We start from the raw sequence: 23,079 nt of genomic DNA on the forward strand, positions 1-23,079 counted from the left end.
AACATGGTATTTACATGATGATCTAATAGTAATGGTGCCACTGGAGAACTACATCAAAATTGCAGGCTACAACCCAAGACTATCCTTTCTTGTGTGCTAAATCATACACAAACAAGAGAGGACAGCACTATGTAAGGTTTGAGCAGACCACAAGGGCTTCAGAAGAGAATATAAACTAGGTGATTTCAACTGGATTGACAAGAGGCAAGGGAGTATCACAGCTGGAGGTTACCACAGCTAAAGCAATGATCAGAGTTTTTGTCTAAAGTAGCAACCTCTGCCTTTGGAATCTGTACAAGCAGAGAAATTCAACACTTACCAGTGCCAAAAACCAGAACATAGTAATAATCTGATGCAAAATGACGACAGTTAAAAATCAGTATTTGAACTGGAATGGAAAAATTAGATTTTAAATATGCTAGGCGGAAAGAATATCCAAGGTTTATACACGACCCGGGTATGATATTCTAGACTGGGGTATGAGCTGCAAAGGTCTTTCACATTACTGACATACACGACAGATAGGATTGTAATGCAGGACAAAGCAACAGCAATGCATAATGACAAGAGGCAAGAAGAGAAGAGTAACAGTTCAGTTATAATTAGACGCAGTTCTAGACATTTTGAAGTAGGGATGTAAGCTTCCTGTAGCTAGAAAGAGACATAACTGGATTAGGGAGAGACTTAGGAATCTTCAACAATGAAACAGCAATTGAATAGTCTGCAAGTTTACAGACAACAAAAATTAAAGACACAGGAGACTAAAAAGAAACCTATATGCAATTTCTATGAACATCTAGAGACAAGAAAGCTACGACCCTAGACCTACGAATATGTGCAGACAAGGAGAAGATGTGCAAGATCATCAAACAGACAAAATTAAAAAAAATTAGATAATTGAGAAGAGCAAAAGGAAGGCAACAGAGCCAAGGAATACAAGAGAAATGTAAGATTACAAATGAAGGGGAAAGGAAGATTACTGCAAATAATCAGAAGTCAGTGCCATTCTCAAGTGAATATTGGGAGAAATTACAGCGTCATGAAAGCTGTTTCACTGAGGTTAAGAAGAAGAACTGCAGAATGTCTAATATGGCAATAAAAGTGAAAAATCCCACATATCACTTTGATAAAGAACATTCAGTGAACCTGAGAGTTGCATTCAGCACATAGTGTGGTTTTTTCCACCCTCTGCAAGGCAGAAGAGTCTAAACATCTCATCTTGTGAAACAGCATCTAACAGATTCCTCAATTTGTGGTCAAGGTCAAAATGAAATGAGAAGTAACTGACTGAAACTAAGCTCAAAGTAGAAATAAGTCCTCTATGAATTGAAAGGTACCCTCAAGAACTCCTTTTCTTCACAATACCATACTGTTCTGCATATTTTTTTCAGAAATCTACAGATGGGACAGAAGAAAAAAGTCTGTTGCATTTATATCAAGTAGGAATATTTCGTCCCATCTTATCAGCACTGATCACACCAATTTGTTGCTTTGGACCAACATGTTCTATACATTTATTATGTCCAAGAATAAGTTGTGATCGCTCATAAAAGCTCTGAATTAAAATCTATTAAACTAAACAAAAACTTCTCTTAGAAATACACAGAAGTATACTTTTCCCTTTATCTGACCCAACATAAAGACTTAATCGTACAGAAAAATACCATGCTGCATCTAAAAGGATGCAATATAAATACACATTTCCATTGACACTTCTGAAAACTATACTTCACAGAAGATACTCCATTATGATATTCATAAAATCAAGATGAGCAAAGAAAACAGGGCATTTTTCTCTCCAAAATAACATGAAGTTTCCCCTTCTGTATGAACTTCTGCATGGCTACAACAGTTTCTAAAAAGAGCTTCTAATGTGAAAAACAGAACCTCTGATAACAGTGCATTGAAATGGAATAATCGGAAATGTCATTCAGGTAATAAAAACCTTGTGTATCTTCTGTCTTGAAAACTCGAAATAGCCTTGTTGCTAAGAAACCAAATTCCCTTTCACATGCATCAGAGAGGGTAGCAATCATCTCAGCCAATGAAGTTTCTCCACCTACACTGGACAGTCTATTGTAGTCCGTAAACAAAAATCTGAAAAACAAAAAATATGTATTTTGTATACTTTAGAAAGTTTTAAATATTTTCTGGCAAGCAAAACAAAAATCTTCCTGCATGTCCTGCAGCTGAAAGTTTTTTCAAATGGTATGAAATGTAAAATACTTCAATATTTTATTTTTTTAAAACTCTACATGGAATTTAAGAAGTCATTTCTTCATTCCTTCTGTTATCAACCTCCTCTTTGCCCCACTTCCTATTCCAAAACTTGATTATTTAAAAACATAAAGTGATCACACCACTCATGGCTCCTTAGACCGCAGCAAAAACATAAAAAGATCTTTATGATGCCAAAACATAATATTGACAAATACTTAAAAAATTGTATTCTGAGCTATTTTCAAATATTTATGGAGAATTAAAAATACACAAGAACAAGATCACATAAAAGCACCATGAGGCTAAAATACAAGCCTCTAAACAACAGGAGTCAACAAAGTTATACAACACATGGCATAAATTGTCTCACTTTCGAGTAAACCAGAAGTTTTCAGCAGTCTGATGCTCTACATCAAAATAAAAAAGGGAAAAGAAAAAAGAAACCTTAACAGAAGTAATCAGTGAAACGAGCACTAAATGTAATACACAGTAAGCTACACCAGAAAATTAAATCTTATTTTATCTGTTACAAATTTTTATTAGTATGCTAGTCAAAGCCCGTAATACTAAAAAGCAGTAACCTTCACCGACTTTGGCACAGAGCTTTTCTTGACAGCACTACTACCTTCGTCACACTGAAAAATTTAACTGCATGATCTTCTAGGGCTGTTTTTCAGACAGGAATCTCAACAGCTTTTCATAGGAAGATCACCACACACATTAACACTCACAGTTTGGAAAGTATCAGAGTGAACCTGAATTATTCATTCAGAAGTAAATAAATGAAATAACTAACCTGACAGGTAAAGCTTTAGTGGTTTGCTCTGGTAACTCTGGTGGGTTCACAAACATAAGTTTGAGAAGCAACTCCAAGTACCCAATATGTCTTGCCAACCTTGTGCTTAACACCCAGGCCCAGTTCCAGCTCTCGCCTTCTCTTCGGCCACCAAAGTAAATTACAGCTAAAATATTAAAAATTTAAAAATATGTTATAGCTATATTTTAGTCCGCATTCAGAACTGAAAGAACCATGAAGTCTGAACAGATAAGTCATGAAGTTGTGTAAAAGGAGTTGAATGAATTTTTAACAGTTATGGCTAAAAACGAGAATGGTAAGTGTAACAAAATGAAGTTAATATACAAAAATTCCTCCTTGTTTTCAAGAATTCCCTCTTACAAACTATATGCAAAACAAAAGGAAAGGGTCTGAAGGGTTCCCATTTCCTACAAAAATATTTAGTACTTTTTCTGAATCATAAAGCATGTCTGCAGAACAATAAAAACCCTCACAAAATTCATATAAAATAAGACTTACTAAAGAAAATGTAGAGAACTGCTAATAAGCTGAGTGACACTGCTATTCCAAGCTTTGCATCCACTGTGAAAGCAAGCAATAAGCCCAAACCTCCGCACAGCAGAAGTGTAAGGAATACAATAAGCCAGGAGAACTGAAACAGAGGTTCGATCTGCTGTCCTGCAAAAGTCTTCATTTCATCTAAAACAAAAAGACAAAGACTAGTTAACGTGATAAATCATTCTAGAACAGAAAGCAAAAAAGATATTATAATGATCATCTTTGAAAAGACTTTTTCACTACTCTGTGTAACTTTTCCCTATTATTGACCCAAAAAAAAGGACAATTATATTTGAATTCTTCAAACATCAGTGCAAAACTCTTCAGTTTTCACCCATGCGATGAATGAAACTATTTAAACACATACTACGTGCACTGTCTGCTGCAGACTTTTAGAAAAGCTATGTCATTTCCTATCCTCCTTCCAAAGCTTAAAGCATTATTTTATGACACCAAGAAAAATAAATCCACCCTGTCTGTCAAAAAAAAAAAAAAAAACCAACACCCAAAATCTCCATCATTGAAATCTGGATCACGTTCTTCAAATAGTCAAACATAACAGTACAATGTAAAAGCTTCAGTATTTATATCTGTTTGTTGATTCATATTTACTAAAACAGGAATTCCTGAAGAAACTTGTTTAAGATCTATTGCTTAAGAAACATTACATTCAAATACACAATCCAGACTAAAAAGATGAATGGTGAACAGAAGAAAACACTGAAAAAGCATTATAAAAAACATAAGAGCTCATCAACAATAAACATCACAGTCAAAAATGCACATCGTTTTTTGCTTATGACATGGGGCACGAGATGAACAGAACGAATGCTGAGACTCCACTTTGACTAATGCATAAGCATTCAAAAACACAGAAATCGGTGAAAGTATGAAATATCAAGACTGGTAAAAGTATTTAAAATTATAATGAAACATCTCAGAAAAACATCCTTTGTCAGAAAAAGCTAAACCTGTAAATAAGATGCCTACTTCCTCTGTGAAAAACATTGACTCTCTTCCTATACTGCATTTGCTTTCCTCTGTCATATCAGAAAGTTCAAGAAGCTCAAAGTAAATAAGGGGAAAGCGGAAGAAAATTAGATGCAGAAAAAATATACTACAGAGAAAAAAATATTAATAGCCTGAAATTTGTTCTTAAACTTCAAAAAAAAAAAAATATAATGACACACAGGAAGCACAATAAATAAACACTGCATCAAAAGAGATCCAAACCTGATTTGACACACAAACACCCCCAGCAAGGCATATTTCAGCAGCCATACTTTCAGCAGTACCTAAAGGGGCAGATTCACTGCTGCAGGAAACCCACAGGACAACAGACAGCAATAATTAAAGACTGTCTTGACATGTATAAATGAACAAAACAACCTCTGGATGAACTGACCACAATAAAATTTAAATCATTTCATTACAGAAACAGAGACTGGATACAACATTGCATGGACCAACAGCTGTCGCAAGAACTAGTGACTCCCATGTGACATTTCTCATAGACCTGAGCCTACAGAAAAGGGTGAATCAGCTTTTACCTTCAAGTTTCTTGAGAAGGAAAGATTTTCCACTTCCCCACTGTGCATACAAGCCTACACAGATAGGTGGCTGCATGGTTGGTTCACTCAGAATATCAGCCAAAGCACTGCTGTACAGATCGTAACCCAGCATGTCACCATCGGATTCCGTGGGAGACAAGTGTCCTGTAATATGAATGTTATGTTACAGAACTTTACTTTAAGAAATGTCTCAATTTGACAATTTTCATACATAAAATCCTGACAGGTTTGCCTACTGTGTATCTATACTCCTCCCATATAACACCTGCCATTATTGGTACATTCTTGTTCAAAGGAATTTTAAATAAACCACGTAAACATTATATAATTACCAAAATTATCAGAGCTTACCACAAAAGACTCAAACAAAATCCCAAATCACAGCAAATCAAAGAAAATAATTCCCACACAAGCAAGATCTAAGTAAAAACAAAACGATAAACAGAAGTCGCACAGTATCCAATGTCAAAAGTTTAAAATAAAAAGTACATTTAAGCTTTGCTGGGCTTTTAGAATGATGAATTTTTTTGCCAAGTGATGTTTTTTTAAAGCTCTCCCATTAGTTGCAATGGTTAAATGGTTACCACTTTTCAATACAGAACTGAACAAACTGGATTCTCACTATATAAGTGATAAAAAAATACAAAACCAAATACTTATACTTACTGGCTCCAAATATCTGCGTTAGAATACTCTTCTGGTGGCTACAGTCAATATTGTAAGGTGTTTCTCCTGTTTTGTTGGGTCTATAAAGCAATCTGCCATCTTTTGGATTTCTTAAGAGTAATTCAGCAAGTTTACGGCTTCTTCCACGAATGGCAATATGAAGTGGAGTATCTCCTTTCTGCAATTAAGTGAAAAACTAGTAATATCTAACATGAATTCCTAAGATTATAAACAGACTGTATGTTCCACATTGCTTCAGATGTGTTATTTACTTGAAATACATCTTAAGGAATTCTCAACAGCATTAATGCCTTACAGTATGCATTTTTTCCCCTCAAGAAAGAATTATAAAAGTTTCAGAAAAGACACGTGAAAAGGCAGTTCTTATAACGCTAAACGTAAGGCATTATCTTCTTTATTAAATGTTTATAGTAATATCTTAAGGTTCATGAAAACTGTAGTCTCTATTTAGAAAAAAGTGTCTACTAGCAAATTCAGAGACTGGTTTGCAACAAGAGATACTGCTTCTTAGATTTATTTCAATGTCTGCTCAGAATTCTCCAAAAAGCTTTCTGGTAAGTCTCCTTACTACATCACATCAAAATCATTACTTATTTGCCCTAAATATAACCTAAGAGATTAAAAAAGTATCAAATATATGTTCCCGTATTTAAAAGGTTTACAGTTGAAGTGGGCAACGCATACAAGGACAGCAACAAACTGTTGTCTTTGTCCTTGGCATTGCTTAGTTTAATGTCTATCAATGAAAAGCAAACATCAGTGACAAATAACACCCATTCTCTATGCTCTTTTTCAAGTGTACTAAGAATTAGTATTCTTATCTGTGAAATTTTTATTCCCGACCTGGAATTTTTTCTTTTCGTATTACTAAAATCACTCTAATACAAACAAACAAACAAAATGAATATATTAATGGTGGGAACTAATTTATATTTTAAGCATTCGGATCTATTTAATTATTAAGCACATGGAGACTAAGTATTTAAATATTACGGTCTATTTAATTTTAAGCATATGGGAAGCTCTCTTTCTGTATTAGCCTTGACAGCTAAATACAAAAATCTGCTACAACACTAAACTGATTAAATATACTAAAGTAGCAAACAAATAATATCTACCTTGTCTACCGCAGAGACCTTAGCTCCTTTATCCAGAAGAAGCTCTACTATTTCAATATTTCTCATCTTGGTTGCTTTTATAAGCGGTGTTTCTCCGTCCTAAAAGGGAAAAGCAGGCCTAATAAAAAGATCTTCTCTGCATGTTCAAAAAAACCAAAAAGTAGTGATAGCATAACAAATCAAGCCAAAAACGTTGAAGATAATTTTTTAATTACATATGTTACTGTGGAAGACAATACTTCAGCGCACGTTATTGCAAACATATCACAGACCCTGTATTCTAGATCGATTAGAATCACAGAACAAAATACAGAATCACAGAATCACAGAATAGTACATTCTGTTAGTACCAGAAGGTTATAATACATTTCTGTTAGTAACAGCGTCAGAGAAAAACAACATTCAGGTGTAATAAAAGCTATTTGAAAAGAGACTCATGGAAGACATAATTCACTCCTGTACATACTACTACCTCTGGTTTTTTTTATTTCTGCACATGTAGTAAACTGTGGTCTGAACCTTCATGCTTAGCAGTATCAGAAACCTCTTTCCTCAGTTTCCATTAGCACTGGTTTTCTACTCCTTCTTGCTAGTCACGTCAATGATGCTGAGGTAAAGTATCTGCACTTTCCCTGCTATCGAGTTTTAGTAGTAAGTGATGTTTATCAACAAAGAGGACATCACTGTCGCTGAAAATAAATTCTGTACTTCAGAAGAATTTTTGGGTTTTTTTACTGCGTGCAATGTAACACCACTTCACAAAACCTGAATTTGGTATTATGCTCTTAACATCACACAGGAATTCAGAACAGAACAGGTGTTAAAGCAATTCAACCAAAATTCTAATTGTTACCTTTGTACATGTTTCAGTATCAGGGTTGCACTGCAAGATATCCCTCACCATCGTAGCATTTCCCTTCTCAACTGCCCAATATAACGCAGTTTTATTGTCCTGAAAAAAAAGAGTATTAAATGTGAACAAGTACTTTCACTCTGTTGGATTAATTTCAAAAGCTGTATATAAAGTACAAATACTATATTGAAAACAGCACATAATATAGTAAATTTTAGTTTTAGCACGCAAAAATTTTAGTTTTTACGCAAGTCATGTTTCTCTGCAGCTTTACTGTTTGTTTGTGTTGGTTTTTTGTTTTTTTTTTTGAGGTTATGTTTTGGGGTGGTTTTTTGTTTGCTTGTTTGTTTGTTTAAAGATTTCTCTCCTACTAGAACATAGAAGTACTAACCACTTCCAGGCCTTTAAAAAAGATTCCCATTTTGTTCTCAGTTTTACAGTATAGTCTAATAAGACTGCTGAACTGGTTGGCTGGCCTAAAAACAGACCATGCAAGCTGGAAAGCTGTAAAAGTAGATAGACATGAAAGTCAACGCAAAGCACCAGAATGCAGATCAGTCATACACTGTACCACCAAACCAGGGGGAATGGTTGACAGTTGCAAATCAGCTTGTGTCATCCTTTTTTTTTTGCCTTTCCAGTGATGCATGCTATCCCGGGAAGTCTCCACACCTGCAGCCTTCCTGTTTGATGCACACTTGTGTGGAGACATTTAAGAAAAGCCTCTGAACACACACCTGCTGCTAAGCAGGAATGTCAAAGTCTCCCTTGCAGCCTTCTCCCTTGCTTGCTTCTTTCATCTGCAGCTCTTCCTCTCCCACTTGTGGACTCCACAGCAAACTGAGTTTAAAGCCTTTCTCGACAGTTTAACAAGCCTGGTCACTCAGCTTGCTTTCCTCTCTGGTCACCTGGGTTTTACATCCTCCGTCCCTCAATCAGATGGCTTCCAACAAGACACCAGCCTGAGGAAGCCGACTCCTCACTAGCAAAATCCACTGCACAGCCAGGCACTGGTCTCCCAGACGCTCCCAGCTGGGCCTTGCCCCCTTACCAGAAGGGCTGAGAACACCACCTGAGACTCCACTGCCCCAACACTCGCTGCCAGAGCCCTACACTCACATTTTATCTGCCCAAGATCTCCTCTGACTAGTGTCCGTATGAATGCATAAGCAGCAAGGAACAGAGTTGCCAGAAGGCTGGCCAAGACTCTTCAATCTTTCAGGAACATGATAGGTCTGGGCAGGCAGCAAATCTCCCCGGAACAGGTCCGCCTGGCAGACAGGTGCTGTGATGCCGAACAGCAGGGAAACTGCTAAACGCCAGCGCTCATCACCAATTTTGATACTGCTGGTCCTAACCTGAAGATCTGAAGCATGCAGCCAGAACCTTCCTCTGGTGGTACTCTCCCCTGCTGTACCACCAAGGCCACAAACACGTTCTCTAGATCAGCCACCGCCAACAGCTGTGCAGACACCCTCCTGCTGCCAGAGGTCACAAGCTTCCTCGCCCCCGAGCAGGCTAGGTCCTCTTGCTGTTTCTGTATTGCCTTGGTCATATCATGATGCTGAAAAGCTCCAGATTATCAGACCCGCATCAGCAAGGAGCTAAGACACACAATTTCAGGTTTCTAATGGTGGGTTAAAGGAATAGATCCAAACACGACTTTCTCTCCAAACTAAAAGCTTCTGGGCTTCGCAAAAAGGCTCTGCATCACTAGCAGGCACCAACTCTTCTCAGTGACTAGACAGTTTTGTGTTCAAACTCAGCAGAACACGTAACGCCTGTAAGCAGTGATTTGAATAGCTTCAAGAAAAAGAAAGCAAGCTAAATATAATGATAAAAAACAAGTACCATGCTGAGTAAGAGAGTTTTCGGTAGAAGAATAAAAACAATAGCTTACTCAAAGGTCAAAAAGAGAAAGAAGGGGTAGGTAGGAAACATGGAAATCACTGACAGTACTGCTTAATGCGAGAAAGGAAGTTACTGAAGGAAAGAAGAACCACCCAAGCATAGCAAAAGAACCGGCTAACCAGAACTGACAACAGATAAAATCTAAGTGGTAGTGTATTTTAATATATTGATATTAAATTAAAAGCATTAAGTATTAAAATAACAATATTAAGGGGCTTTAAAAGTATTTTATTCTTTTAAATCTCTTCAGTAATGCAGATGAAGTAAGTTCAATTTACTTCTTTTGCTTTTCAACTATTATATAAATTAACTGAAAACACAATTACATATGTCTTCTATCTTAAAAACTGCACAGCAACATGATGTATTTTTAACGTTTCATAGGAATCAGTTTCCTACAGAGTAAACTCAGCAAGTTTTTAAAGCCCTGTTTTCAGAAACACAGTGAGACTGGTACTCAAATTCACATCCTATTTAAGAACTACTCTGACATTTACATGTTGTACTCACCTGACCTCTGATGTCTATATCAGCATATTTATGGAGCAGGGCCCTCACAATTTCAACATGACCTCCTCTAACAGCCCCAATCAGCACTGTATCTCCACTCTAGAAAAATTATGAAAGAAAACGGAAGATGAATTTACACTATTTAGCAAAAAGAAAGACAACACAATAAATAATAGCCTCTAAATAAATATTATGCCTACTTACATTAAGAAATCTACACTCATTTTAAAGAAAGACAAAAAATATTTCTACCTCTGCAAATGGGTATATAGAAGAAATAACCCTAGACTCCATTCTTTGTTTTTTGCAAAAAGATGAAATATTATGTATTTATGGCAAAACAAATCCGCCAAAAACAGGTCCAGCTTAAACCACGATCTCAAAAAATAACACCACATGATGAATGTGAAAAAATCCAGCTGCTCTCTATAGTCACAGGAAGACCAACCACTCACAGTAATAACCTCTTTACAATCAGATAAGAATGTTGGCTGTCTCCTTTAGATGTTTCACAGATGACAAAAGATCTTCAAGAATTTAAAATAATTATATCCCTTTTTTGTGCAGATTTGACTGCTATCTTGTTTACATATACTATGCTGTTATAAAGACAAGAAGCAAAAGGCCGATTTTATCTCAAATTGGTGGAAAGAAAAAAACATTTTCCTGCGGTAAATGGAGTTGTGTATATGTAAAGCAAAGTTACAACTCCGCTTCAGGCTTCTGATTTTAATACACTAAAGGACATGTCAGAATTCCAGAAAACGAAATCCTGAAACTACCTAGTACTACTTTTATGACAAAACAGGAAAAATAAAATACAAGTATAGCCAAATCACAGGTGTGGAATTCAGTTAGAAAGCTCCGTAGTAGCAGATCCCCTATCAATCACGGTCATTACATACCTGGCTGTAAACCATGAAATTTTCCTTCTCAAAACTTACTCTAGCATCTGAAACTAAGACTACTCATTGTTTGATGTATTTTTGGAATACAGTCAGCTGTACTGAAAGCTATAATATATGCTTCCCAAAAGCACAAGGATGCAGACAGTTGTAGAATTTTGTGACAGAAGAGGGAGGAAGGGAGATTGCAATGTATTTTCTTAAATATTTGAAGTTTTGCTTTGATGTGTGCCCGAGATCAAATTTGTTGCCACTTACAACACTGAACTCAGTATGCAACCACCCAAGAAATGCACTAAGCTGACATCTGAAATACAGGAAAATGTACCCAAAAATACTTTTAAAATTATGAGGCAAGCATTAGGAGGTTTTCCTCTCTTCTCTGCAATCCCACCCAATTCAATTTAGGGATTGGGAATTCAACCTCAAAGCCATATTACTGTCCTGAACTGAAACCCCGATCTTGACAGAGGCACTTAAGTTTAGGTATCTTATCACCTATAGCCCCAAGGCTGCAGTGCTTAACCTGCCTCTGGCACTTCAGGAAAACCTGAAAACTATCCAGAGGACACTGCGGACAGTCCAAGGCACCTACACAGGCAACCAAATAAACCCCTGAGTGGCTAGCAAGTAGGTTCACACTCTAGTCACGGCCCTTACTGCATGCCTCTACCGAACAATGCAATTGCAGCTCTGGCACACAGGGCACCTTTCAATAGTTACATTTAGAGGCATTAACACAGAGCCGAAGTCTTCCTCTAATACACACAAGTTTCCTAGTGAAAAGTTTCATTGTAAAAGATGAAGGTAGAAGCTGAATGAAATACATTCTTTTTTATAATATCCTTGTTGTTTAAGAATTTTAAGAGCATTACCACATGTATTAACACACAAAAACCCCACCCCAAACCTGCAGGTTAGTTCACTATTAGTCTTATGTTCCAGACACAACAAATTTACACCCATAAGTCATTTTTGTGCCCTACGGAAACTCAATTCAAGAATCTCAAAGGAAAAGAGTAGTTTCTGTAGTTAACCCTATACCTCCACGCAGCAACATCTGCCAACCAACATAGCTGAAAAACAGCAATACATAGAAGTACCCCTAGATGGCAGAAAAATTAGAGAGCCAGAAAAATCATGCACCCACTAATTTGCGTACACGGGTATTTAAATATATATTATTATTACATATATAAAACCACAATTATGATGACAATTTACTCACTCTATCAGGAATGTTCACATAAGTTCCAGCATCAAGAAGATCCTGCACAATTTCAGTATGCCCTTCCTTTGACGCAATCATCAACGCCGTGTTTCCATCTTTATCTGTTAAGTTTACATTTGGGTTCCTTTTCAGTATTTCTTTTACTGAGTCAGTGTAGCCACCCTTCACTGCTACAATAAGTGCAGTCATAGAATTCTTTAAAGAAAAACAACAGATTTTATTGTACAGTGAATATAGAAATCATCATTCTATCAGCAGTTTAAGTAACAACACTCACTGACGCTACTTTCTTAACCATCCAAATGTCACTTCAGTTGTATGTTTTAAAGTGCACTTGCTACACTTTTTTAAAAAAAAATAAACTAAATACTATAGTAGAGAACAGTTCAAATGCAAACAGAATAAACTGATCTGAGCTTTACTAACTCCTGAATGTCACATGCACGGTAAAATAATTTTCTTGCTGTATGGGAACATAGTATCATCAGAGCACCCTGGTCTGCCCATACTGCTCACAAGGAGATTTTTTGAAGAGCTTCAGAAATAATCATATGCATACGGAAAGTTGTCCTAATTTTCCACTTAACTTTCACCAATTTTGGTTTTTTATTTTAACAAGTATTTTAAGTGTTTAAGAATAAGTATTTAAGAAAATTAAAATCTGTTTTATGTAAACCAATATGCAGCTGAAACCTTCTGAAGATTTCCAGCTTCTGGGAAGGCACAACAGCCATTATTATTTTCAAAAGAGTATCTCAATTGTGTTTGCTTCACTTTTCAAATAGCGCTGGGGAATAAGTTGTTTGATGTATCAGGCTTGAGTACAGAATGAATTTTGATAGCGTTAACCTTCAGAGAACAATAACCTACACTCATTTACATTCATAAATACTTACACTTTACATAGCAGTGTACCAACTGTCAAAAGAACTCCCTAGTTACATAATACCTTCATTAAAAGGCACAAAGAAGTTTAAATAATCCTCACATATAGTTTGCAAATAGCCGGAAAGTAACCTACTCCAACATCAGTATTTCATCTTATTTCATGAATTTCTTGCTATTTGTATTATAAAATAAAACAGGACACACAGATTACGTACCCACACCTTATCACTGGAAAACAAAGAGTTACTTACAGCTCCTTCTTGGTCAACATCAGCTCCCATCTGCAGTAAGTATCTCACACACTCCAAATGACCTTTCCTTGCTGCCCAAACCAGTGGGGTGGTTCCATACTGCAAAACCATTTTTAACATTTTATCATACTGCTTTCTGTATTTAGTATCACCTACAATCTAGTATTCACCCTACATTTAATTGCTTTCATTTTTACAAAGATGTAACTTGGTCTTGTGAATTAACACAAGCATTTGAAAACCCATTTTAGCTTTTTCTTTGTAGATAGTAATAATTATTTGTCTATGCAATCTACGATAGCAAGGTTTCCACTAGCTTAGAAAACAGAAATATGCTCCACTGAAACGTTCACAACCATCTTCAGCATACTTTGGAAAAACCTCTTGCAAGTATAATGACTTACTCTAGCATATTAATTCTGATCTCATGGGCAAAATATAACAGTGGGTGTTCTTCCAATCAAAAACTCACAGATTTTTATTTTTTTAATAAAACTTACTTTTACAAGAATTGTATCAAGCATTAAAGAAATTAAATATTATATAAATATAACTTACTTTGTCAGAGCAGTTCACTTTAGCTCCATGTTGCAGTAAGAGATGTACTATATCTGAGTGGCCCCTTCCTGCTGCCCAAATAATTGGATAAACGCTGTATTGCTTAGAATTAAAAAAACCAAGTAAAATCATAGTCTTGGTTATTTTTCATACAATATTTTCCACAAGGCTATAAAACCACAAAAGAAGGAATATACAGAAATAAATCTAACTACATATCAGTAACTGTTGCCTAATACATTGTCTAGATGATGTCTAGGAAGATATCTACTGTTTTGAATCAATTTTTGTTTATAACTCCTTAAACAGAATTTAAAAAACTCACATTCTCATCTTAATATAAGCATTTGTAATCCAAGAGAGAAGCATAGACAGCTATGCAATAACTCTAAGCAATCAGGACTGCAGATCAGTCACGTCCTGCACACAGAAGCTGGGTACGCAAACCAGATGAAATCAACAACCAGAGAGGGAAGTCACCAGTGTTCCTCCCTGACTGTTCTCTGCTGCCTCAAACACCAGAGCACTGACAGTATTAACCAAATGTTACTTCAAGTTTCTACACGCCTATACTTTCACACAAAATGCTCACAAAATGAGCTAAATGTCAAAATCTTAATTTTTTAGTTTTCTCTCACATGTATGGTACATATTTATATAATCTAGCCCATTTGGCAACTACTGTGAAACAATTAAAACAAATTATTGTTTCTAAATTGCAGATATTAGTCACTCCAATAACTTCTACAGACACAGAAAAATGACAGCTGTTGTACAAGTAGCATTAGATACACTACTTATCTCTTCTATTATTTCCTCTCCTGCTAACTTGAATCTTATTAAAACCTATACACTCATTTGCTTTAATTAAAAAAGATTAAAATTAATCACAAAAAACAGTGCCTGTCATACCCTTTAATAAAGCAATCCCTTTATAAATATAGTGATTAATGTTATATTTTAAAACAGGCAAAAAGTTTAATCAAGCTAATAAGTGTGCAATTCAGGACTTAACACATTTGGGAGGAGGGGGTGTTTAAGACTGAAACTTACCATTCCTGTGATGTTCGGATTCGCTCCTTTCTCCAGCAGCAGTTTAGCTACTTCAGTGCGGCCTTTATAGGATGCCCACATCAGGGCAGTCCATCCTCCCTGGCAAGCACAATTCAAGGAAATGTGAAAACTGAATAATACTATTTAGAAACCTAATTAGTGACTTCTATTTTGTATTTGTCCTAAGACTGTTTTGCAAGTCCAAAACATAGTAATGATTGACTATACAACCTTGTAATCCTACTTCTGTATGATAAATAATAAGCACACGTATGAAAGTACTCATTTCCTGCTGTACGCAAAACTTGGGAGAATACTGTGTCCTAAATGTTCCTGAATTTGCTGTAAACACTCAATTCAGACTTCAAGTGTATAAAAATCTAACCACTGGATCACAGAATCACAGAATAGTAGGGGTTGGAAGGGACCTCTGTGGGTCATCTAGTCCAACCCTCCTGCCGAAGCAGGGTCACCTACAGCAGGCTGCACAGGACCTTGTCCAGGCGGGTCTTGATTATCTCCAGAGAAGGAGACTCCACAACCTCCCTGGGCAGCCTGTTCCAGTGCTCCGTCACCCTCAGAGGGAAGAAGTTCTTCCTCATGTTCAGATGGAACTTCCTGTGCCTAAGTTTGTGCCCATTGCCCCTTGTCCTGTCACTGGGCACCACTGAAAAGAGCTTGGCCCCATCCTCCTGACACCCACCCTTCAGGTATTTATAAGCATTTATTAGGTCCCCTCGCAGCCTTCTCTTCTTCAGGCTGAACAAGCCCAGTTCCCTCAGCCTCTCCTCGTAGGGGAGATGTTCCAGTCCCCTCATCATCCTCGTAGCCCTCTGCTTGACTCTCTCCAGTAGCTCTTCATCTTTCTTGAACTGAGGAGCCCAGAACTGGACACAGTACTCCAGATGAGGCCTCACTAGGGCAGTGTAGAGGGGAAGGAGAACCTCCCTCGTCCTGCTGGCCACACTCTTCTTGATGCACCCCAGGATCCCACTGGCTTTCTTGGCAGCCAGGGCACACTGCTGGCTCATGGTTAACCTGTCGTCCACCAGGACACCCAGGTCCCTCTCCGCAGAGCTGCACTCCAGCAGGTCCACCCCAAGCCTGTACTGGTGCATGAGGTTGTTCCTCCCCAGGTACAGGACCCTGCATTTGCCTTTGTTGAACCTCATCAGGTTCCTCTCTGCCCAGCTTTCCAGCCTATCCAGGTCACGCTGAATGGCAGCACAGCCTTCCGGTGTGTCTACCACACCTCCCAGTTTGGTGTCATCAGCAAACTTGCTGAGGGTACATTTTAACTCTTCATCCAGGTCGTTGATGAAGAAGTTAAACAAGACTGGGCCCAGTACTGACCCTTGGGGGACACCACTTGTTACCAGCCTCCAACTAGACTCAGCGCCGCTGATGACAACCCTCTGAGTTCTGCCATTCAGCCAGTTCTCTATCCACTTCACCGACCACTCATCCAACCCACACTTCCTCAGCTTCCCTAGGAGGATATCATGGGAGACAGTGTCGAAAGCCTTGCTGAAGTCAAGGTAGACAACATCCACGGCTCTCCCTTCATCTACCCAGCCAGTCATGTCATCGTAGAAAGCTATCAGATTGGTCAGGCATGATTTCCCCTTGGTGAATCCATGCTGACTACTCCTGATAACCTTCTTTTCTTCCACTTGCTTGATGATGGCCTCCAGGATAAGCTGCTCCATCACCTTTCCCGGGATGGAGGTGAGGCTGACCGGCCTGTAGTTCCCTGGGTCCTCCTTCGTGCCCTTTTTGAAGATTGGAGTGACACTGGCCTTTCTCCAGTCCTCGGGCACCTCTCCTGTCCTCCAGGACCTCTCAAAGATGATGGAGAGTGGCTCAGCAATGACATCCGCCAGCTCTCTCAGCACTCGTGGGTGCATTCCATCGGGGCCCATGGATTTGTGGACGTCCAGATCGCTTAAGCGATCCCTCACACAGTCCTCCTCAACCAAGGGAAAGTCGTCCTCTTTGTAGGCTTCTTCTCTTACCACCAGGGCCTGGGATTCCTGAGGGCCAGTCTTAGCACTGAAGACTGAAGCAAAGAAGGCATTCAGTAGCTCTGCCTTCTCCGCATCCTCCGTCACCAGGACACCCGCCTCATTCAGCAGCGGCCCCACATTGTCCCTAGCCTTCCTTTTGCTGCTGATGTAGTTGAAGAAGCCCTTCTTGTTGTTTTTGACATCCCTTGCCAGCTTCAATTCCAGGTGGGCCTTGGCCTTCCTCATCGCATCCCTGCATGCTCTCACCACGTTTCTGTACTCTTCCCAAGTGGCCTGTCCCTCATTCCACATTCCATGCACCTTTCTCTTCTGCCTGATCTCTGCTAGAAGCTCCTTGTTTAACCATGCAGGTCTCCTGCCTCCTTTGTTAGATTTCTTTCTCAGGGGGATGCATTGCTCCTGTGCATGGAAGAAGTGTTGTTTAAAGAGCGATAAACAAACCAAAAAGAAAGCACTCCCTTAAAACAAAAGTCTAGAATACAAATCAATTAACATCAAGGGTTTACTTCCAATTTGTGTAACAGACAGCTGGCCTTCACAAAGTAACTACATAACGATTTGCTTCTTCATGAAACAGCATCAAATCATGTGTCCTCTTAAAAGAGTAATAAGAGCAATTCATTTCAAACTGCATCAGTGTGTTAAGCTTGTAAACTAGGAGACAACTTAGACACTTAGGTTTCACTGCCTAAGGCATTTAGCTGGTCAGGTAACCAAAATCAATTTTAAAATAACAGTATGCTTCTGATAACTGTAAGCAAAATTTTTATTTATTTCTTTGCAATACCCTTTCGGGGAGGTAGAAGACCCGTCTCAGACCGACACAAGCCTAGAAATCACCCTCTGGCCATACGGATGTGCTTAACATTACACTTACGAACAAGCCACACTGCAAGACGCCTCAGCCTTCAGACAGAGCAGAACTTCAATTAAACGAAGCACCTGAATTCTCCCCTAGTGGTCTTCCATACTCTAACTTAAGCACAACAAAATCAGTCCTTGCAGTTACCTAACTCCCTCTTCAGTCAACAGAGACAAGCCTATAGCTCTTCAAAGGCATCTAACCTTCTAATCATGTAAGAAACTTCTGTCATTCTTCAGGTGGACTGAACTATAGCCCCCACCTTCCCACCCAAATAAGGTGGCAAGGTGAACAAAAACAAATTCCAGGACACTGAGAACAAGGATTGCAAATCACCGTTGTCCAGTGAGAAAGTAAATATGGACAGATATATTCCGGGAAAAGATAACATTTATTTTAACAGAACGCTTTTTAAAGAGCCACCATTACACCCCCTCTCCCCCCCCCGCAAAAACCGCACACACACACCCCACCACACACACACCCCACCACACACACACCCAAAAATCAAACTGTTCTCCAGTTTAGCTTTTTTCCAAAGCAAATTACGAGGAAAAAAGCAGCCCTAGAAAACAAGTTGCCTTTATTAACACTAAAACAACTATTTTACAGCTGTAAAAGCAATTATTTAAATATATATTCTTTTCCATTTTAACAGCATCGAGTACATAGTTTAAGAATAAAATATCTGTTTTACAGAACTGAAAATCTCAAGCTCTGAATATTGTTCTTCCTACTAAAAACTATTTTATTTTTACACTAGAACAACACATACCAAATCCCGATGCTCCAAACTGACATTATAATTGAGTAGCTCTGCTACAATAGCTGCATGTCCTTCTTTAGCTGCTGAAATAAGAGCTGTCCAGTTATCCTACAAACAGGAAAAAAACATTTTTAGGTGATATTCAATATTTCAATACGATTACCTTGTTTTTAGCCCAAAATAGGAAATCCACAACCCCTTTAAAAAAGTTGTCCTTTAAACAAACAAAAAAGTAAAACTCATAGACTACCTGCCAGTTACACACAGGAAAATACAGACCCACTACTCCAGATCTCCCCCTCCAATTATCTCTTCTCCTACCCAGCCATCCATCACTCTCCGCTCCTCAATTCACTGCAGGTTAACTACTTCAAAATTTTATGGAGGAAGCAACACCTACAAAGGATTAGGGAATAACAACAAGACCTTGAGAACCGCTGGGTGGGGACCAGATGGTAACCAAAACCACAGAAAATGGTGGTACTCTGTCTCCACATACAGTGGGTGACAGCACCCAAAGAGCCAATATGCCAGGCAGTGTGGACCACAGCTCCAAAGCTTTATAATCACTTCAGGAGATACATTTCCTCTCACATTACACCTACCTTCCATCCACTGCTCAAACCATGTCCAAGTATGGACTACTGTTTTATGTGCTATACATACACAAATACAGCAACAGTTTATATCGTAACTGTTCTTTCTGTAAGTATAGGAACTGTAACATTTACAGCAAACATAATAAAATGTCTCCAAAAATAGACACTTTAAAAAAAAAAAACAACCAACACAGGTTTCATACCAGACCTTGCCTGGATGTCTACACTGCTACAATTAAACTACATGCAGTAGAAGAAAAAAAAAAACAAACCACAAGCACCACAAGCAACATCCTTTTCCTGTTCATCACTCTTCATTGGAATATACAGACCTTTCAAAACTTTTTAACAACCCCTCTGTCCTACTCACTCTTTCTGGGCATCTTTCACCTACAGTCAACTTCTTCTGCAAAGGTGGGAAAACAATTCATAAATCTGAAACCCTTCTCTGCCACTGTTCCGGCTTTCACCTGAAATAATCCTTTAACCAAATTTCTTCCTCAGCATTTACTGAAAAACACCCAAACCAAGTGAAAAAAAGAAAACAAACAACCCTGACATACCACAGCATCATTCAGATGAGTAAAATCACCTTGACCTCATCTTTGGTGCTGTATTTCTCTATTCGGCCTACCTTTTTATGTCAACTACTGTCTAAATCCTATTATTATATCCTATTATTACAGCTCCCTAGTACTAATTTCCCAGAAGAAACAGCAGCAGCAGCATTCAGCAGAGACCCTCAGACATTTGAAACATCTTAAAAATCCCTATTCTTTATGAGGAATCGCATCAGAGGAATACAGAGCCAAAGAATTTTGGATAAAGTTTCTCTTGCACGTCATCATTTTCCACCTTTTTTCCCCTCCCCGCTCCACACTAACCTAAATTCCTTTTTTTTTTGCCTAACTCTTGAAAATTCCTCTTCCTCTGTTGTTAGGTACAATCACATAAAGCACTAATACTTACTGCATCTTCCAAGTTGCAATTAGCTCCCTTCTTGAGAAGCTCCTGGACAATTTCTAAATTGCCTTGCTCAGCAGCCAACATGAGCGGAGTCTGGCCATTCTGAAATCAAAATGATGGGAAAAGTTATACACTGGGAAGTGATGTAAATGATGCACATGTATCAACAATAAAAGGCCAAAAACTACAGAGGAATGTTGTTTCCAGTTTTTAATTACCAGTGAGGACTGGTTTTCAAACCACACAGTAAATTTCAAATAAAATGGAGAACACTATATTAAACCCTGTCCCATAAGGGATTAAAAAAACCACACAAAAACCACATTTCAGACATTAAAAATAGCTACCAAAAAACAGTTACATTGCTAAATATCTATCTTTCTGAACGATTTTCCACTGAAGACAACTTTAATACAGCCTGTTACATCTTTACATCTTGAAGTAACTCAGTCACCTTGCTTAGAAATGAATAAATACATAAATTTGGCCTAGGAACCACAAATGGCCATCAAAACATGCACATTGATTCAAAGTAACAGTAAGGTGTCTTGCTGAAGTCTTGGAAAAAACAGTCAAGTTATATACCACGCTTTTGCCTGACACCATACCAAATATAGACATCCATTCCTGTCCTGTGCAACAGACAGCCTCATCTCAGGGAACATGAAAGGTAGAAGAGCTGGTTTATTGCTTTGAAGGATGTTTTAAAAGTCAGTTACACTCTCTCACTCTTCCATCAGCTTACTTCTGTGTCAGCAAAATTCTGAGTTACAGCTGCTCTGCATGATGAAAAGTAAATTTGACTAAATTTGACAGTAAATTTGTTAATTTCAAGAAGGTTAATAAACCAAGCCACATAGAAAGCTCAAATCACCTTGTCTCCAAACAATGCAAAAGCTACATGTTAGAAGTTATACACCAGTAATTTCCCTGAAAAGAATAAAAATCAATGCAGAATCAGAATACAGTAAGATCACTAATCTTTACTGGTAAAACAGTTAACAGTAAGATTAATGAAGATATTTGATGAATTCTTTCTGCTCCTTACATATGAAAAACAAAAGAAATTACAGAAATGCAGCAATTCTTTCAAAAGTTATTCCCTAATTAATCGTCATAGAATCTTTCTCCTGACATTATGGATAGCCAACAGTATTACTCGTGACAGGATACAATGCAATATCTAACAGTGCAGTTGTTTACAGGGAAAAACCGTGCTCTTGTGTAAGTTTATATTGTTATAATTGTGCATTGTATACATTCAAAATGATACTTTTGCTTTTAGATCCTACACCATATTTGCATCAACAAGTAGTATTTAGGTCTGGTCATAAAAAAAATTAAAACGCTCAAAAAATCAAGAGGAAGGAAAATACTACTTTCTAGAAGAGAACAGCTCTCTTTAGGGGAGAAAGCAGTCATAACTTTTGCCATTTAAGAGGAGTTCTTTATAGGCAAGCTAGTATTTTGGGAATACACACATCAAGTGACTTGGGAAATCGCGCCTGACCAATCTGACTGCCTTCTGCGATGACATCGTGGGCTCGGTGGATGAAGAGCTGAGACTGTTCATCCCATCTCTCGCAAGGATTTGAACGCTGTCTCCCATGGCATCCACACAGACAAACTGATGAAGTACAGACTAGACAAACGGACGGGGAGGTGGATGGAAACTGGTTGAACCGCTAGGCTCAGAGGGTTGTGATCAGCAGCACCACATCCAGCTGGAGGCCAGTCACCAGTGCAGTACCACAGAGGTCAAGACTGGGGTCCTGCTTAACCCTTCGTTACGGGCCCAGACAGCGAGACAGAGTGACCCTCAGCACCTTTGCAGCTGATACAAAGAATCACAGAATCACAGAATGGTAGGGGTTGGAAGGGACCTCTGGGGGTCATCTAGTCCAACCCCCCTGCCGAAGCAGGGTCACCTACAGCAGGCTGCACAGGACCTTGTCCAGTCGGGTCTTGAGTATCTCCAGAGAAGGAGACTCCACCACCTCCCTGGGCAACCTGTTCCAGTGCTCCCAAAGCTGGGCGGAGTGGCTGAGGCACCAGATGCTTTTGCTGCCATCCAGAGGGACCATGACAGGCTGGAGAAATGGGCTGACAGGAATCTCAATGTACTGAGTGCAGGCGTCCATGTTTTGGTATTGGGGGAGCTAAGGATAACACAAACGGAACAAAAGTCTTTCTGGGCAAGAGGAGGTTGTGATGGGAAAAAGATCCCCTCCTGTAAGAAGCGTCATACAGTTGCAGACTGGCTCTGGTATTCTTGGACAGATGTAAAACTTTTCTATAGGTGTACTGAAACCATTCTTCCCTTTTTGCTAGGAGACTCTCCAATAGAGGTTCAATGTTTCAGCAAATCACGAAGATTTCAACAACACAGAAACAGAAGTTAATTACTATGCATGTGACATTCAGACTAACTCTCAAAAGCTGTCCAACGGTCTACACTCTACAACCACTAAATGTTCATATTTCTCACAAGCACATCAAGTACTGTATACCTGTACATCACAGCTAAGTCTAAGTATTGGAATACCCAAATGGTAAAGGGGCACACCCATACCTTTTCAGGGAATCATTCAGTGGTGTTACCTTACATATTAGCACTCTCGTGCAGTCCATGAGAGAACAGAAGATTCAGAATTGAAGATGTAAAAGGTACTTCAGTATTAAGAGCAGAAGAGCAAAAAGAAACGCACATCAAAGGAAACTGTAGGCTGTTCTGATCAACATGTGTCAC

At 38.5% G+C, this 23,079-nt stretch overlaps 1 protein-coding gene across 4 annotated transcripts in view; it reads right to left on the reverse strand.

The window, feature by feature from the left end:
* The window catches only part of KIDINS220 (kinase D interacting substrate 220), an 81,764-nt gene that overhangs the window by 48,135 nt on the left and 10,550 nt on the right, over window positions 1-23,079 (reverse strand). For all 4 annotated transcript variants that reach the window (XM_075414803.1, XM_075414802.1, XM_075414804.1 and 1 more), the window contains exons 3-16: window positions 20,334-20,432; window positions 18,775-18,873; window positions 15,111-15,209; window positions 14,058-14,159; window positions 13,500-13,598; window positions 12,358-12,555; window positions 10,225-10,323; window positions 7,804-7,902; window positions 6,951-7,049; window positions 5,812-5,989; window positions 5,125-5,289; window positions 3,536-3,715; window positions 3,017-3,182; window positions 1,946-2,097 (exon numbers count right to left, since the gene is read on the reverse strand). In XM_075414803.1, coding sequence (XP_075270918.1) covers window positions 1,946-2,097; window positions 3,017-3,182; window positions 3,536-3,715; window positions 5,125-5,289; window positions 5,812-5,989; window positions 6,951-7,049; window positions 7,804-7,902; window positions 10,225-10,323; window positions 12,358-12,555; window positions 13,500-13,598; window positions 14,058-14,159; window positions 15,111-15,209; window positions 18,775-18,873; window positions 20,334-20,432 — 1,834 coding nt within the window. The remainder of the gene's footprint in view (window positions 1-1,945; window positions 2,098-3,016; window positions 3,183-3,535; window positions 3,716-5,124; window positions 5,290-5,811; window positions 5,990-6,950; window positions 7,050-7,803; window positions 7,903-10,224; window positions 10,324-12,357; window positions 12,556-13,499; window positions 13,599-14,057; window positions 14,160-15,110; window positions 15,210-18,774; window positions 18,874-20,333; window positions 20,433-23,079) is intronic.

The sequence above is a fragment of the Opisthocomus hoazin genome, chromosome 2 (assembly GCF_030867145.1).
Source record: "Opisthocomus hoazin isolate bOpiHoa1 chromosome 2, bOpiHoa1.hap1, whole genome shotgun sequence".
Lineage (NCBI taxonomy): Eukaryota > Metazoa > Chordata > Aves > Opisthocomiformes > Opisthocomidae > Opisthocomus > Opisthocomus hoazin.